Here is a 17,727-nt window from a genome sequence, read left to right on the forward strand (position 1 = left end):
ATTTTAAAGCTTCCATGTTTTGTTTTGTTGCCCATAAAGTTTCACCATCATTCACTGAGATCTGTAATTCCCAACTGAATCCTAAAAAGACTTTTCTTCTTGTACTTGGAACTTGCAGCAAATCTGTAAAATGCTCTCCAAAACCAATGTTTGTCCATCTCTTGGACAATTTGTCCCTGTTTCACAGACAAAAATGTGTGTAGCAAAGAGTAAATGACAAGCAATAAGTTACCTTATAGGTCTGTGGTACTTTCCTGCTTCAGAGCACTATAATGTCACACAGAGATCATTTGTGCTGAGCTTGGACTTTGCTCTTGCCTGTGATAACAAGGTTACACTGAGCTGCATGCAGAATTAAAGCCTTTTTCATTGATGCAAATATATGTTGATGAATATCCCCTGATAAGGTCCTCCCAGGGGAACTGAATCCACTGATTACAAACCAGGCTCTTCCATCAGCTCTCCCAGCTGTTTCTCCCAGCTCTCCTCAGGATTTCATCTCTAGCTGCTGCTGCTGACTGATGTAAATATTCAGCACAGGCTGACAGATCCCAGAGATGACTGAGTGTTCTGCTGGATCAATCTCTCCCCTGTGCCCTTTTGGCTGCAGAAGGGGCCACATCTCTCTGTGCTGCCAGCACAGAAATTACTCTTGGACTGACGTCTTCTTTTAGCCTCCTACTTTTATTTATTCAGTTATATTTGTGGTTTGCAGAAAGCTTTTTTGTGTTCATACACTTGGGGCATTCTGCAGATGGTTCAAAACTTAAAAAGCCATTTACAGCTAAAAGATAACAACTCTCTTCTGATGCCAAAAAAAAAAAAAAAAAAAAAAATAGCAGCAAACATTCAGTTTGCTCAGAATTTCCAGCCTGCAGCTTTGCCCGCTGCCAGAGAGTCTGAGACAGCTTGAGGCTCAGGTAGATTTTTCCTTGATCTGGTTTTCATTTTTGAGATAGCTCTGGTTTGCTTGGTCTGGAAGACTTTCCCCAAGGAAGCTCTGTCATTCCAGCTAAGGGAGAAGCACAATACAGTCCATGAACTCTGCACTCTGCTGCGTCTCGTTTCCTGCCCTTTGCTGTAATTGCTGAATGATGATACAGAATGATAAAATCTCACACTCCCTTCTCTGGAAAGACCTGGCAGGCTCCCCACTTCTTCGATCTCCTTTGCCTGTCCTGTCATGCCCAGCGTGACATCATCAGCTCTTTCCAAACCTGCTGGGGCCAGGGAGCACCCTGGGGACTGTAATGCTGTGGGGAGACTCAGGGAGGATGAATGAACCACTGATCACCCAAGGGATGAGCAAGCTGAGCCTCAGCTGCAGGAGCTTCTTGTCCATTGTTATAAGGGAAGCTGATTTCATGCAAACTGTTCCCTCTCACTTTGGTCTGAGCCCAGATCTGTATCCTTGAGGTGTGGGATGGACATAAACTGGTGCTCAGGGCTCCCAGCTACCACAGACTAGAGAGCATGAAGTTGGATCAAAGTGATTCTATCAGACTTTTGGCTCTAAAACAATTTCCTCTCCTCTCTGGCCCTCCCTTGGTCGCTCTCCAGCAGGCGAGTGGGCACAGGCACAGCCAGAACCTGCTGCTGCCCAGCTGAGTCACTAATCCTGAGCAGCAGCTCAGCCTCAGGCATCATTTCTACCTCTCAGGTAGTTTCAGGAAGGGTTTTAGCAGTGATCTGTTACACACGACAGTGATAGAAATTATTGCTACTCATCCCTGTGCAGATTAAGCAATGGTTACTTTAGTTCCTCAAGTGCAGCCCTGGGGCAGCATGAATTGCCCTGTAAAAGTTTTTGTGCCTGACAGTGTGATTTAAAGACAGTCAAAAGAGACAGCAGGCCTGTAGGGATGAGGTTTGCCAACCAGCTGGATGCTGGGCTCATGTCTCAGAGAGAACACCTGACAGCAGCAGTCTTGCTGAAGCCATCTAAGTTCTGCTCACAGGAGAAAGTGACTTTTTATGATCCTAAGAGTTTGAGAATTGAGCTTTATTTTGTTGGTTATAATTATCAGCCTGGCACACTGACCTCAAACCTCATTGTTCCATAACTGACATCATTTTGTATCACTTCCACAGTTTATGTCTTAGCCAGTCCCATGTATTTACAAGCACTGAATTCATTAGAAAACAGCTGTCCCAGGCAGAGGCCCTGTCCCTCTAGGTGGAAGCCATGTCCCTACATTCCCCTCCTCTCACTGGCTTCTTGTGGTTTCTTAGGACTTTCCCTGGCATGAACACAGAACCCAGAGGCTTTGAGGGATCACGTGTCGGCGATCAGACAAGTTTACAGTTGCACGAGCGAGAAGAAAAAGCTTTATTAAGTGTGTCCAGAGACACCTGCATGGAATGAGGGCAACACATGAGGAAGAGCAGGTGAAGGGTGCACACAACCAGGCCACGCATGGCCTCAGGCACTTCTTGGCTCAGTCTGATGCTCTCCTGAGCCAGGGGCTGTCCTAGCGAGTGGTGAGTGCCACCTGCTCCCGGGAGGAGACCACCTTCCCATCCTGCACCTCCTCCACGATCGTGCGCACCTGGCGGGACGATGTCATGACTGCAAAGGAAAGGGTGCAATTATTCACAGCAGGGAGGAGAGAAATTTCTTAAAACATTATTAGACTGTGCACATTCTTCAAGAGCTGGTGGAAATTCAACAAGGGAGTGGAAAATGCTGCTTTAAACAGCCCTGCTTTGACTAAGAAGGGGAAAGAACCAGGTTGAGTAGAAAGCTGGGTTCTTACCATCTCTGCCAGAGTGTGAGGACATGGCCGAGGAGTACTGGGAGGAGATGCTACAAGAGAAGCAGAAAACCAAAGAGATGTTAGGAACAAATATTGGTTGTTGCTGCTACACAGGCTCTGTGTTCAGGCACAAGAAAAACAGAGAAGGCTCATGGAGATAAAAGTGTTTCTCCACTTGGCCTCTCCTGTGGGACAAAGGAACTGCAGCAACATCCCACTGCAGCCAAAGACCAGGGACAGAGCACTGGGCATCCACAGCTGGTGTGAACAGAGAAACCAGCCCTGAAAGCTATGACTGGCCTGACACCCTGGGCACTTTGTGTCTATGACCCATCTCCTCCCAGCCGCCCTCCCAGCAGAGCCCCTCACGCACTGGGCGTCCTCTCCCTCCAGGAGCCGGCGGTACGTGGCGATCTCCTGCTCCAGGCGGCACTTGACGTCCAGCAGGACCCTGTACTCGTGGTTCTGGCGCTCCATGTCGCAGCGCAGCTCGGCCAGCTGCTCCTCCACGCCCGTGATCAGCATCTGCAGCTGGCCCAGCTGGGTGCCGTAGCGCGCCTCGGTGTCGGCCAGGGTGCCCTCCAGTGCCGCTTTCTGCGGGACGGGCACGGGGATGGGCTCAGGGGGGCGGCCAGGGTGGGCACAGCCCTGCATCCCCCTCCCTCAATGCCCGGCCCCGGTACCGTGCTGAGCTGCGACTGCAGGTCGATCTCCAGGCTCTGGATCGTGCGCCGCAGCTCCGTGATCTCCGTCTTGCCGCTCTGCAGCTGCTCCGTGTTGATGGCCACCTCCCGGTTCAGCTCTTCTGTCTGCAGCGAGGCAAAGCCGTGCCCTCAGAGCCCTGGCAGCAGCCCCAGCCCCAGCCCCAGCCCCAGCCCCGTGTTCAGCACCAGCTCCTCACCTTGCTGAAGAACCACTGCTCGGCGTCCCTGCGGTTCTTCTCCGCCAGGCTCTCGTACTGCTCCCGCATCTCCGCCAGGATCTTGGTGAGGTCGATGCCAGGAGCAGCGTCCATCTCCACGCTGATCTCCCCACCCACCTGCCCACGCAGGGCAGTCATTTCCTGACACAAAAAGACATGGCACATGTCAGAGTGATATGGCATCTTCCCATGGTGAGAAATTTCTTTTTTGCACCCAGCACAGGAACCCCACAGACTTCCTAGAGGTCCTGCCTGAAGGGATTATTTCTCTGCCCTTTCCCGCTCAAGTGTCTCCTGACAGCCCTAATTCCAGAGACTCCCGTGTGTTTGGCCTGACTGCTTCCCTGGTGCACAAGGAAGGTTTGTAGGTCCCAATCTGAGCCCAACTCTGTGCTCACCTCCTCGTGGTTCTTCTTCAGATAAGCCAGCTCCTCCTTCAGGTTCTCAATCTGCATCTCCAGGTCGGCTCTGGACAGGGTCAGCTCATCCAGGACCCGGCGCAGGCCGTTGATGTCGGCCTCCACGCTCATGCGCAGAGCCTGCTCCGACTCAAACCTGGGGACAACACACAGCTGCATACACCACCTGACAAAGCGTTTTTATTGTCTTTTCCTTCCCCACCTCAGTGTATTTTTGCCAAGAATCTTTAATTCAATGTGTGTGTGCAGCTCTCACAGTGAAGAAATAGCAGTGCTGTGCCCAAAAGGAGATGAACTATTCCCAAATGTCCCACTCTAGTAGAGCAACCCTGGGTGCAAGTAAAAAGCACCTTGAACAGCCAGGCTTTCCCCCCTTTTTTACAAAAGCTCTTGGAGGTGTTGGACTCACTTGGTTCGGAAGTCGTCTGCTGCCAGCCTGGCATTGTCGATTTGCAGGACGATGTTGGCATTTTCAACAGTTGCAGAAAGAATCTGATGTGGGATAAGTGAAAGAGTTAAAAAGTCATTTCAAACACTGAGTGATCCCATCCAGAGAAGGACTGCAGCAGCGCTGGGCCATGGGGCTGGACTTCCATGGGGGCTCTGAAAAGAGGGAGATGGGTGCTTGTTTCCATCTCCCATCAGCACAGGCTTGGTCCCCTGGGAACACTGCCATGGGCATGTCACCCTGCCCAGGTGGCACCTCCAGATGCTCACACCATGCTGAGCCCTGGCAGCACTCCAGGCTTTGGGAATGGGAGCAGCCCAGCTAAGAAGGAAAAAAGGGTTGAGGAAGGAAGGAGTGCCTTGTGCCTACCTCATTTGGCTTTCATAATTACACCTGAGGTGCAAGTATTTGCTCTGACATTATGAAAATGATTGGCCATTTAGTGAGCAGGAATTTCTGTAGCCACAAGCTAATGAAGAGTTGTAAATTCTCCTGCTTCAGGGGATATCCAAGGAATAATCCAGGAATATTGATGTGGTCATTTCCCAGCTGAGGGAGCAGAGGGAGGCAAGGATCTGCCTTCCCTTGGATCAGGAGCAGAAAGTTTTTGTGAGACCCAGCATTTCATCACTCAAATCCAGAGACAGCTCCTGCCTCCAGATGTTTCTGTGCTTCATCAGAGTACACTGACATGCTGGAATGTGCAGAGGAGCTTCCTGCATCAAGGCAAGCCCTTTCCCCCAGGGTGAAGCCCAAGAAATTTTAGGAATGTGAGTTCCCCCCAGGGGCTGACCCTGCCCCCTTTCCCAGGAATTTATTCTTACAGACCAGGTATGACATTGCCCAACCGCCCACACCTCATTCCCTCAGTGAGCCTGAGCTCACTCAGGATGAGTGATAAGGGCTGAGGGGGGCAAGCAATGGCAGGCCAGGAGGGATGGGCAGATCCTGGTGTTTTGGCCGAAGGACTTTTGTTTAAAATCAGCCAGGGAGCTGCTAAGAATAAAGAAATCACCTTGGCTACAACTTCATCTGCTGCATTTTACAGCAGGGCACACACCTGGTTTCAGCACCTACCACAGCCCAGTGTGTTCCAACCAGGGCTTGGACTCTGTGTCTGCAACTCCCAAAGAACAACCATCCCATAGGACAGTTTCTTTCTATTTTAACCTCTTTCTTTACCCTCCTCAAAGGATAGGGGGAAAAGATTCTGAAATGTAGGATATTGGTGAGAATGACTATTCATCTGCATCTGCATATCACTCAGCAGTGAACAGGGCCAGGAGATAACAAATCCCTGCCTGCTGAGAGCTCCATCAGGAGCCTAACAGGGAGCAACTATGGGGCACAAGTTGTTAGTAAAAAGGAAGGCAGGAGGTGACAGTGTGGCAGCAAGTATCATCAGGTAACCTGAATCTATCTGACTCCCTTCCTGCCCCATCCTTCTCCCTACCCCAGCACAGTCAACAGAAAGCCCATTCTGGAGCCTGGTGATCTGCTGTTGATAGTGACTGTTATTCCAAAGCTCTGCTTTTCATTTCACAATAATTACCTGCTACTTGATAAGCCTCTCCCCTCCAGCTGTTACGAACAAGGTCATCTCTTCACAAGTGACTCTGATGAAGATGTCACTTTAATCCCGGCATCCTACCTTGTTCCTGAGCTCCTCGATAGTCCTGTAGTAGGGGCTGTAGTCACGGTCAGGACCAGGTGCCTGCTTCTTGTACCACTCCCTGATCTTCACCTCCAGGTCGGTGTTGGCCTCCTCCAGGGCTCGCACCTTGTCCAGGTAGTTGGCCAGGCGGTCGTTGAGGTTCTGCATGGTCTCCTTCTCCCCCGCCGGCAGGATGCCATCGCCGCCTCCAAAGCCTCCAAAGCCGGCCCCAAAGCCGGCCCCATAGCTGCCCCCAAAGCCCCCGCCCAGGGCCCCTCCTGCGCTGCTGCAGTAGCTGCCCCCAAAGCCGCTGCCGAGCCCCGAGACCACGCGGGAAGAGACGGAGTAGCTGCCGGAGCCGCCGTGCACGCTGGGGGCCCGGTACCCTCCTCCCCCAACACGCACGGACGAGAGCCTGCTGGAGCCTCCCCCCAGGCTCCCGAAGCCCTTGAGCGAGGTGGACGAGGAGTATTGCCTGACAGTGGTGCTCATGCTGGAGGCTGGAGGGGCACAGAGAGGCGGCTCGGCAGCGCAGCAGCAGCAGCAGCAGCGAGTGCTCGCTCCCCTGCCTCGGGGCCCTTTATAGCCCGGCCAGGAGGCGTTGCCACACTTTTTTTCTTCTTTTTTTTTTCCTTCTTTTTTTTTTTTTTTTTTGTTGCATTCCCGACGATTTTCATCACTCATAAAACCTGAGCCAACTTCCAGAATCGTCATTTTTGCCTTTGTTCTAGTTATGCTTCTTGTCATATTCCACTTGAAGCTTTTTCTCTTACAAAGGGCATCTTTATGCTTCTTCCGTTTCCAAGTAAATTGTCAGGTGCGATTAAAAGGAGGAGGCTCCTTGCTCAGGGCTATGATTTAATTCCCTCTGCACTGTAAGCTTTGAAACAGAGCGGTGCAGGCAGCATTTGATGGAATAGCTCAGCATCTCCTTTACTGTGGCTTTTTGTCCCAGTACATTTTCCTGTCCCTGCTTGGGCTGCACACACACATCTGCAGGGACAGCAGCCGTGTTGTGAGACCCTGAATGCACCTCCAAAGCCCCCTGAGTTCAATGGTGCTGGAAGGAACTTGGCTCCCAATCCTGGAAATACAAGTCCTCTCTTTTATCCACAGGGAGAGGGATGAGCAGTCGTGAAAAAGCAATGAAAAGGGAATTTGTGCTCCAGGGCTCACTGGAGTCTTTACTTCAGAGACCACCCAAGAGTGGGGGACTGTGGAAAGGTGATAGGATGGTTTGTTCTCTTTGTAAAGGAGCACTAACAAACCATCCCAAAAGGACAGGGTATGGTGGCTAGCTAGAAACTATGAGATCTCCAGGAAAAATGTGGGATAGCAGAAAGCAGATGAAGGACATAAGGAAAAAGCTTGTGGTGAGTAAGCCCTGTGAGCAGGGGCACAAAGGTGACAGGATCACAGCTCAGCAGCTGATGCCAGCAGTGTTTGCTGTGATGTTTTTCTGTCAGTTGTGAGCAGGCAGGGCAGCTTCACTGTGAGTTTGGAGTTTACAGCTCCCACCTAAACAGAGCTTCAGGAGAGACAGAGATCATCTCTGGCAAGCAAAAAGGCTCCAGAACTGAGCTCAGTGGTGTAGCCAGGCCCTGCTGACCCACAGCACAGGCAGAACCCACCAATCCCAGTGTGCCTGGCTCATCCTGCAGGGTGTGGAGGGGAAGGGATTGCTCATGTGTGCACACGGTGGATTGCTGGGCTGTCTCTGCAGACAGGCCCCAACAGCCCCTTCCCAACAGCCAAGTTCTTCCTTAGATCATTTGCCAAAGGAGGGGAGAAAGGGGATGGAAGGAAGAACAAAGGTACGTTGCTGAGGAGCTCAAAGGGCACAACTCCCTCCCCTCCATCTGCAGAAAGCTGGAGACAGTACAGGAGTGGGATGTGTCCTTGGAATATCAGGAGTTGGCTGCTATGGAGAAGTGGTTCCCTATCTTCACTGGCGGATGGAGACAAGTCCGTGCAGCTCGGAGAGCTGGAGGATGGGAGTCGCTGGAGGATCGGAGTCTCCCCGTGCTGGCTCTGGCCCCCGGAGTCAGCGTGTTCCTGTCGTGTGAGCGCCGGGCACAGCGCCAGGGGCCGCCCACTCGCTGCTCGTCCTGCCCAGGTGCGGATGGAAAAGGTGCAGCAGCGCGGGGGCGGCCGGGCCGAGGCGCTGCCAGGAATGTGCTTCGTCCCCATCTTCACTTCCTCACCTCTGCCCGGGCAATGCCGTGGTTTGTCCTCTCTGATTGCAGCGGTGATGTGGGGAAAGGGGAATGGCAGAGACAAAACCGGTACAGAGCCCCTGTGCGAGTCCAAATGCTCAGCCTTGCCCTGAGCAAAGCCCCTCAGAGTGGCACAGTGTCACACTGTCACGCAGTCACCTGTGTGTCACACAGGTGATTCACGGTTCTTCCTCTATGGGGAATTGCCTTTTCTTTCATCTTTTGTTTGCCATTGATCTGCTATGTCATAAAAGCACACATTGCCCAGAATATCTGTGATACCCTGGTAATGCCACAGGGCAGCAATTAAAATCATGAGCATTAATTAAGAGTTAAAACTACATTAACCACTCAAGAACGTTATTTCCATGACCTCCCATTGAATACAACCACAAGGACTGCATGTTGTTTCTATCACACCCTTTGAAGCAAAAGGCTGAGTATGAAAGCAGGTCCTGCATCTCTTCTCGAGCACGTGCACACTGTGAGCCCATTTTTAATGTTATTCAAAATCAGAATTCCAGTCCCATGGCATAACAGCCACTCCATGGTAGCACAATGGTGTTCAAACATACAATTGATCTTACTATGGGGGAAAATGGAGGTGAAGTTCTGGCTCCAAAATTACATATCAGTAGATGCAGGTACTACCTGGATAAAACCACTTACTCTCTTTTTATATGTTTATAAAGTTTGCCCTGGAATCAAATTATCATGAAAAAGTTCCTTAAAATGAGCTGGAAACCACACATAAATGTCTGTTTCTAAAGTGGTCCTTTCTGTTAGAGGAATTCAGTATTGCCTGAGAAGTCAAACCATCTTTCTGGACTAAATTCCCACTTTCAGAGACCTGCCTCAAGCTGCTGCTGCCTGTCAGCATGAGCCACCCCTGCAGCTCCCTCCACTGTGGGGTTTCCTAAGGTAAGAACTAATTATTAATGCTCAAGGCAGGAGAAAATTGACATCTGTTTTCCACACCTCCCTCACACTGTGCAGGAGTAATTAAAGCAGGGGATTTCATTAGCAAAGTGTTATTTGTTGTTTCTACAGGAACACAGGTGTGCCAAGACTTTTACAGGAGGAAAATATAAAGCAAGGGTGAATTCCAGAGAGGCAGCTCAGCATCCCTGCACTGGGTGTTGCAACAGCCAGGGGGGCACAGGCATGGCAGGGGACTCAGAGGGGCTGCAAGATGTGTTGGTGCTCCCTGCACCACCCGTGGGGACAACAGGGTCCCTAAGAGGTGTGGCAAGCTGTGACCCTTCTCAGCTATCTGATCTTGAGTGATTCAACCCGATCTTTACCCAGCTCTGGGACATGAATCCCCCCAGGGAGAGTTCCTGGCCTGCTCTGGGCTCCCTCCTCAAGGCTGTGGGAGTGGAGGGGGCAGGACTGTGGAGGTGCTGGGGCTGGAAGTGCTTCGGATTGGGAGGGTTGGGAACTGTGCTGCTGCTGACCTTTGGATCGTCCATGACACTCCACAAGGACAGCAGCAGCCTTTATCCCAACCCCACTGATGAGCTCACTGATATCAGCATTAAACTTCAAATCAAAACTGTGTCTCCTCTGGCCACTGGATGCTGGGGATGCTCAGGGCAGCCAATGCCCCATGAGGGTCACAGGGGTCTGCTCCAAGGGGACAGAATCCCAGAATCCCAGAATCCCAGAATCATGAGGTTGGAAGAGACCTCTAAGATCATCGAGTCCAACCTATGCCCTAACACCTCAACTACACTATAGCACCAAGTGCTATGTCCAGTATTTTTTTAAACACATCCAGAGATGGTGATTCTACCACCTCCCTGGGAAGAGAATTCCCGTAATTTATTATTCTTTTGGTGAAAAACTTTTTCATAGTATCCAACCTAAACCTTCCCTGATGTAGCTTGAGACAGGGGGGACACAGCCCAGGCACTGGGCAGAGCTGCAGGGCAGGGGGTTGGGGGCCTCAAAACCATGGAGCCCTGACAGTCTGGCTGTGGGGCAGACGATGAACTGCAGGCATCATTCCAATGTTTGGGGAAAAATAAAGAATTCTCTCTTATCTCTTCCTACATTCCAGGCAGATTTCTGGAGAAGCATTATAAGACTGTGTGGCCAGCTCTGCTCTCACTCTCATTTAGTCGCTCTGCTCTGATTCATTTCATTGAGTTAGAAGTTGGATTTACAAAGTAATAAATGTGTCAGAATGCAGCCAAGAATGTGTCTGAACTGGCTTTCCAGGAACGCTGGCCCGGCTGACTGCAGTGGGAACTGCTGTGTCAGAAGCAGCCACTGGCAGCCGGGGAGTGCCACAAGAACTCCCAGAAGAATTTTAATCCTTTTTCTTGCACAGATCATACCCTCCTCTTCCCATCACTGTTTTCCTCACCCTTCAGTGGAGCCCTTGGAGCAAGAACCAAACTGAGCTGAGTTTGCCTGTCTGGAGGGACAGAAGCTGGTGGATCCCTGTTCTGCCTGCAGCTTCAGACCATTTCACCCCAAAGTTTGGGATCCAGAATGGGGAGCAGCTGCTGGGGCAGAGCTGGGGTGTGGCATTTGCAGGGTCCTGTCTGCATCACTTGGGCTTTGTTCACTTGCTTGGCCTCCCTGGGTTAAAGCTGCAGCACTGCTGTTGCTGGGCATTGCAGCGGGGGAGCAGCACTTTGTCCAGTCTGTGGAGCACAGGGATTCTCACAGGCTTCACCTCCCAGCACCTGTGGGATCAGCTCCTTTCCAGACTTCCCCCAGACCCTCTCCCCTGAAGCTGCCAGGTCTCAGGAGTTCCAGAGGTGTGGGTGTGCAGGCCCCACCATCAGAGTACCAAGGATGGACAATGTTGGTCCTTCCAGCTCTGTCCCACAGCTGCAGGGGTGGGACAGCCCAAGAGCATCAAAACCAGACCTTGGTTTGCAGGACTGCAAAGAGAAGCTTTATTTGATTTCTGTGTGTGGCATGGAGCTGAGAGAAGGGTGAGAGAGAGTAAGGAGTTGGGTGATAGTGGGAGAAGGTGCTTTTGATGATCCATGTGGCAAGAACACATCAGCTGGGATCTGCTTTGCTGTGCTGGGCGAGGTTTGCAGCGAAACAGGCAGTGCCTCAGTGGGCAGCCTGGGTGATCTGCTCCCGGGAGGAGATCACCTTCCCATCCTGGACCTCCTCGAAGATGGTGCGGATCTGGCGGGTGGTCACTGGTCCTGCAGTGGGGAAAGAAGGAACTGTTACTGCCAGGGCAGCAAGGAGGAAGTGCCTTAAAGATCTTAGAGATTTGTTACTACAATCATCACATCAGAAACCCAATTTAGCACCACATTCCCACTGCTAAATTGTACAGATTCAGTCTGTTCAGATAATTTCTGACACATGTTTTGGTTTCCTAATATTTGTTATATAATAAATTTGTTGTATCATAAAATTTTGTATATAAGTTCAAATTTGGAAATATAATCAGATAGTAACTTTAGTGGAAAAGTAAAAGGAGTCTGTGCTAAGAAGGTGGGTGAGGGTATGAGAGCTGTGTGTGATCAGAGCTTCAGCCAAGACCTGTCCTTACCTTCTTTCACAGGCTGCGAGGCGTAGTGGGAAGACATGCTATGGGAGGAGAACAAGGAAAAGGAGGTGAGAAACAGGAAAAAAGTGAGTAATGTCCAAGATGAGGTCATTATTTAAACCCTGCCTTTATATTATGTACCAACACATGATTCAAATGCTTCTGGAAACCACCAGTGTCCCAACTGAAGGAAGAAACTGTTAAGGATGGGTGTGTGACACAGGAATTCAGACACCAGTGCAGCCCCTGCTACCTGCCTGGGATCACACAGACATGGAAGGATGGCAAGTGGAATCCAGGGGTGCTGCAGGGCTGTTACAGCCACTGGGCTGTTGTGGACTGGTAGGACTAAAAAGAGAGACCCTGTTGCGTGCAATGGACCAGGTAATGGGCTGAGAGAACCCTCCAGGGGATGCAGGTCGTTCATTTTTTATTTCCTTTACTATGACCCATCTCCGCCCAGCTGCCCTCCGTCACTGTCATATTTTCTGAAAAATCCCTTCACCAGGATTTCTTCTCCTGAGAAGCTGAGAAGCCTCAGAAAAGAAATCCTGGCGATGGAATTTTTCAGAAAATACACCAGTGACAGCCCTCCCAGTGGAGGCCCTCACGCACTGGGCGTCCTCTCCCTCCAGGAGCCGGCGGTACGTGGCGATCTCCTGCTCCAGGCGGCACTTGACGTCCAGCAGGACCCTGTACTCGTGGTTCTGGCGCTCCATGTCGCAGCGCAGCTCGGCCAGCTGCTCCTCCACGCCCGTGATCAGCATCTGCAGCTGGCCCAGCTGGGTGCCGTAGCGCGCCTCGGTGTCGGCCAGGGTGCCCTCCAGCGCCGCTTTCTGTGGGACGGGCACGGGGATGGGCTCAGGGGGGCGGCCAGGGTGGGCACAGCCCTGCATCCCCCTCCCTGCATGCCCGGCCCCGGTACCGTGCTGAGCTGCGACTGCAGGTCGATCTCCAGGCTCTGGATCGTGCGCCGCAGCTCCGTGATCTCCGTCTTGCCGCTCTGCAGCTGCTCCGTGTTGATGGCCACCTCCCGGTTCAGCTCTTCTGTCTGCAGCGAGGCAAAGCCGTGCCCTCAGAGCCCTGGCAGCAGCCCCAGCCCCAGCCCCCGCCCCGTGTTCAGCACCAGCTCCTCACCTTGCTGAAGAACCACTGCTCGGCGTCCCTGCGGTTCTTCTCCGCCAGGCTCTCGTACTGCTCCCGCATCTCCGCCAGGATCTTGGTGAGGTCGATGCCAGGAGCAGCGTCCATCTCCACGCTGATCTCCCCACCCACCTGCCCACGCAGGGCAGTCATTTCCTGACACAAAAAAGAGAAACTCATCATCATGCAATCCAAGAACCAGCATACAAAATGTTCCCCTTGAGAGAGGGTTCTTCAGGAAAGCGAGCATTTGGGGGCTGATCAAAAGGGAGCAAATTGGGGTGTTTGCTCCATGACCACAAATCAAATAATTCAAATTCTTGTGAAATCCCCACTAGAGTTAATTCTCCAGAGAATAAAGCAGTGCCTGTAGCTGGTTCATTTCTCAGGGAACAGACCTTCCCAGCCAGAAGCTGCAAGGGTTGTTAATAAACCTCTAAGAGCCACAGTGGGTATTACTGATGTGGCCAGTGGTGAATGGGATTTCCACGGGCTCCAGGGAGGATGTCCTGCTGTCCAGAGTGTATCCCCTCTGCTGCCTCACCAGCACTTCTGACCTCCTGCCCAGCAGTTTAGAACTCAGCATGGCCTTAAAGGCTGGACCAGAACTCAAATTTCAGTGCCTGGGGTGGCCTTTTTAGAGCCCAACTCTGTGCTCACCTCCTCATGATTCTTCTTCAGATAAGCCAGCTCCTCCTTCAGGTTCTCAATCTGCATCTCCAGGTCGGCTCTGGACAGGGTCAGCTCGTCCAGGACCCGACGCAGGCCGTTGATGTCGGACTCCACGCTCATGCGCAGAGCCTGCTCCGACTCAAACCTGGGGACACAAACACACTCAGCAAAGCTGCACCAGCCCTGCCAGCTGGGCACACAGCCCCTGTCTGTGCCTCCACACTGCTGTCGGCATCATGGCAGTACTACATGGCCCCATTGATAATTTTCCTAGGGGAAGTTCTGAGCAAAGTGGGGGAAATCTGATAAAAAAGTGTCCACCTGAGTCTACAACACCACCCTGCTCCTGGCAGCACCAGGCCTTGGTACTGGCCCTGGGCTCTGTGGAGTTGCCCTCACACATTAAGGGCACAGTGAGGCACAGGGCAAGGTCTCTGCACCAGAGATAAACCAGCAACAGGAATAAAATAGTCGGTTGGGAAGGAATGAACATAATCCCTGTGTGCCTGTAAGACTGAGAGAACCATCAGTCTTACACTTGGAAATTGCACCCTCTTTTTGAAGGCTTTGCTTCCACATTGCCTTTCTGAGGTTTGGGTGGGATTTTCTCCTCATTTCATGAAACTTCCCTGTGTACTTTGCTCCATTTTGTCCAGAAAATGTGTCTTACTTAGTCCTGAAGTCATCTGCTGTCAGCCTGGCATTGTCAATCTGCAGCAGGAGGTTGGAATTGTCCACTGTGGCCACCAACACCTGGGCAGTGAAAGACAAAAGAGTGTCAGGAATTCCTCCTGGCTGGATGTTGGGACAGGAACAACACGTTTGGGGAATTTTGGCATTTCCTTAGCAGAAGTCTGGAATCAGGACAAGTGAGATGCAGCTGAGACTGACTGCTGGCTACTCCATGACTTCCCTTTCCAAAAATCCATCAGTAAGTGTTTCAAAAGGCAGAGTGAGGCCACATAAGATGTGTGAGATCTGGTGGTGGACTTTGTTCCTATCCTCCAGGGCATGTGCTGTTTGTGGAAAGGTCAGAGGGACCAGTGGGGTGTCTGTGCTTGTTACACCTTATTCTGAGATGGATTTAATTGGTTGGCAGCAGAAATGGAGCAAAAGGCAGTGAGCAGGTGCCTACAGATTCTGATTTTCATATTACCAAAGCAGGAGCAAATAACCCACACTGGGAGGAGAACTCTGTTGAGGAGAGGGTGGGGGAAAATGAGCTCCCTGCACTTTTTGCCAGCACTCCTGCAGCTCCAGCTGTCCACAGCTTCTGGAATCCCTGGGGGCAATTCATACATGGGAACTAACAGAGAACAATGGTAAACTCCAAAATGGTATGCTGGGACTCAAATCAAGCAGAGAGGAATCCCCCTGGGCTGCCTGGGCTGGGTACTTTGTACCAATTTCAGCCCTGGGGCAGCAATTGCCAGAAGAAGCAAAAAACTCGTTATTGGTCAGTTCCATCTTTTTATCATCTAAATCTCCTCCACAGGAGGAGCTGAAACAAGTTTGCAAATTCTTTGCCTGAATGTTTCCAAATATGACATCAGTGTTTCACAGTTTGCCCACAGCTGCAAATTTCCCTGCGCCTTAATTTTAAACTCCCAAGAACTCACATGATCAGTGCAGACTTGTCTGTTTTCTTCATTTTTGTCTTACATCCTCTTAGATCTGTTCCTGCCAGTGAAAGCTGCCACTTAATCCACTCAGGAGGATGTAACCAAAAGCTGCCATTGAGACATCTCTAATTTCCAGCCTGGCACTCCACACATGCCACTGGGACACTTTTTACGACATAATTACTGCTGACTAATTACAGAGGTAACAGTCATTGTCTCTGCTTCCTCTCTGACACATGACATCCCACTGTGATATTCCCAGCATCCTACCTTGTTCCTGAGTTCCTCCACAGTCCTGTAGTAAAAAGGAAGGCAGGGGGTGACAGTGTGGCAGCAAGTATCATCAGGTAACCTGAATCTATCTGACTCCTTTCCTGCCCCATCCATCTCCCTACCCCAGAACAGTCAACAGAAAGCCCATTCTGGAGCCTGGTGATCTGCTGTTGATAGTGACTGTTATTCCAAAGCTCTGCTTTTCATTTCACAATAATTACCTGCTACTTGATAAGCCTCTCCCCTCCAGCTGTTACGAACAAGGTCATTTCTTCACAAGTGACTCTGATGAAGATGTCACTTTAATCCCAGCATCCTACCTTGTTCCTGAGCTCCTCGATAGTCCTGTAGTAGGGGCTGTAGTCACGGTCAGGACCAGGTGCCTGCTTCTTGTACCACTCCCTGATCTTCACCTCCAGGTCGGTGTTGGCCTCCTCCAGGGCTCGCACCTTGTCCAGGTAGTTGGCCAGGCGGTCGTTGAGGTTCTGCATGGTCTCCTTCTCCCCCGCCGGCAGGATGCCATCGCCGCCTCCAAAGCCTCCAAAGCCGGCCCCAAAGCCGGCCCCATAGCTGCCCCCAAAGCCCCCGCCCAGGGCCCCTCCTGCGCTGCTGCAGTAGCTGCCCCCAAAGCCGCTGCCGAGCCCCGAGACCACGCGGGAAGAGACGGAGTAGCTGCCGGAGCCGCCGTGCACGCTGGGGGCCCGGTACCCTCCTCCCCCAACACGCACGGACGAGAGCCTGCTGGAGCCTCCCCCCAGGCTCCCGAAGCCCTTGAGCGAGGTGGACGAGGAGTATTGCCTGACAGTGGTGCTCATGCTGGAGGCTGGAGGGGCACAGAGAGGCGGCTCGGCAGCGCAGCAGCAGCAGCAGCAGCGAGTGCTCGCTCCCCTGCCTCGGGGCCCTTTATAGCCCGGCCAGGAGGCGTTGCCGGCGCCTTTCGACACCCCTGACAGCCAAAGCCAAATTCCAGAATCATCATTTTCCTCTTCTTGATTTCACATCTTTTGTCACATCCACCAGGTAACACTATGGGACCTTTTTCCTCTTTGATTCCCAGCACCTGGCGTGATCCAGGTCCCTGCTCGGGGCTATGTTTTGGCAGTCCCTGTGTCCATTCCTGCTCCACCCGCTGCTCCCTCATGAAGTAACACAAGTGAATCTTTGTTATCCGCCATGTCACCTGCAGGTATCATTGCAAAAATCCACAAATCTGTTTATTTGTTTTATAAAGAGTCTAAAGCCAAGGAAAGCTGCTGCTTAAGAGCTCTGTGCATCCATAATCTTTACATGGGCCAAGCCAAAGCTGGATGGAAACTTTCCTGTCAGGACCTTTACTGCAGGACAAGCACAGACCTGGCAGGATTTGTGTACTGATACAGGATTTGGCAGAAATCTTCGAGCTCAAAAGAGAATAAACTCCATTAATTTCTGCTTATGTACCAGCCTGGGCTGAATCTTCCTACAGAGACTGGAAAGTCCCTACAGTGGTGGGGTTTCAGTTTAAAGAGTGGATGAGTAATGTTTCCCAGTGGTACCTGCTTTGCTCCACCACCTTTCCCAAATCCCACAGAAACTGCCTGCTACTTCTAAAAAATGTTTAGAAGCTAAAAAATCCTGTGCCACAATTTCTGCTCTCTCAACACTGAGGCAGGGTTTAAATCTTAAACATTCTAAATCAGAGGAGAGGGACTGAAACTCTACCAGACACCCACAGCCAGGGCAGGTTCCTTGCAATTCCTGATGGGAAGAGAAGGATCAATCCTTATCAATGGGAAGAGTAGGATAAATCCTTATCAGTAGGAAGAGTATGATCAATCCTTATCACTCTTTGTGCCCTAGGCTTTTTCCTACAGGTTTGCAGCTGAAGACAGCAATGCCAATGGTAGCAGGAGCAGCATCACCCCTATCAAAAGTTGAGGTTGATGGGCAAAGCTCAACACACCCCAACCCTGCAAACACCAAGGGTTTGATCATGCCAGCACAGAGAGGAGGGACAGGGCTGGCCACACCTGCCCCAGGCTACTGAAGGACTGGGCAGAATGATTACAGGAACATAGCTGGACAGGGATTGGC

General features: G+C 51.5%; 1 protein-coding gene across 1 annotated transcript; it reads right to left on the reverse strand.

Moving 5' to 3' along the window:
- Positions 1-2,305: 2,305 nt before the first annotated feature.
- LOC103821604 (uncharacterized) lies at positions 2,306-16,554 on the reverse strand. The gene is made up of 16 exons (XM_050985524.1): positions 15,975-16,554; positions 14,430-14,512; positions 13,748-13,904; positions 13,082-13,243; positions 12,870-12,995; positions 12,560-12,780; positions 11,948-11,985; positions 11,497-11,591; positions 6,197-7,006; positions 4,507-4,589; positions 4,077-4,233; positions 3,658-3,819; positions 3,440-3,565; positions 3,130-3,350; positions 2,757-2,806; positions 2,306-2,569 (listed from the first exon to the last, which is right to left on the reverse strand). Exons 1-16 carry the CDS (start codon positions 16,467-16,469, stop codon positions 2,472-2,474), a joined length of 3,084 nt encoding a protein of 1,027 aa, XP_050841481.1. The 5' UTR covers positions 16,470-16,554; the 3' UTR covers positions 2,306-2,471.
- Positions 16,555-17,727: the final 1,173 nt, after the last annotated feature.

The sequence above is a fragment of the Serinus canaria genome, chromosome 27, assembly GCF_022539315.1.
Source record: "Serinus canaria isolate serCan28SL12 chromosome 27, serCan2020, whole genome shotgun sequence".
In the NCBI taxonomy this organism is placed as follows: Eukaryota; Metazoa; Chordata; class Aves; order Passeriformes; family Fringillidae; genus Serinus; species Serinus canaria.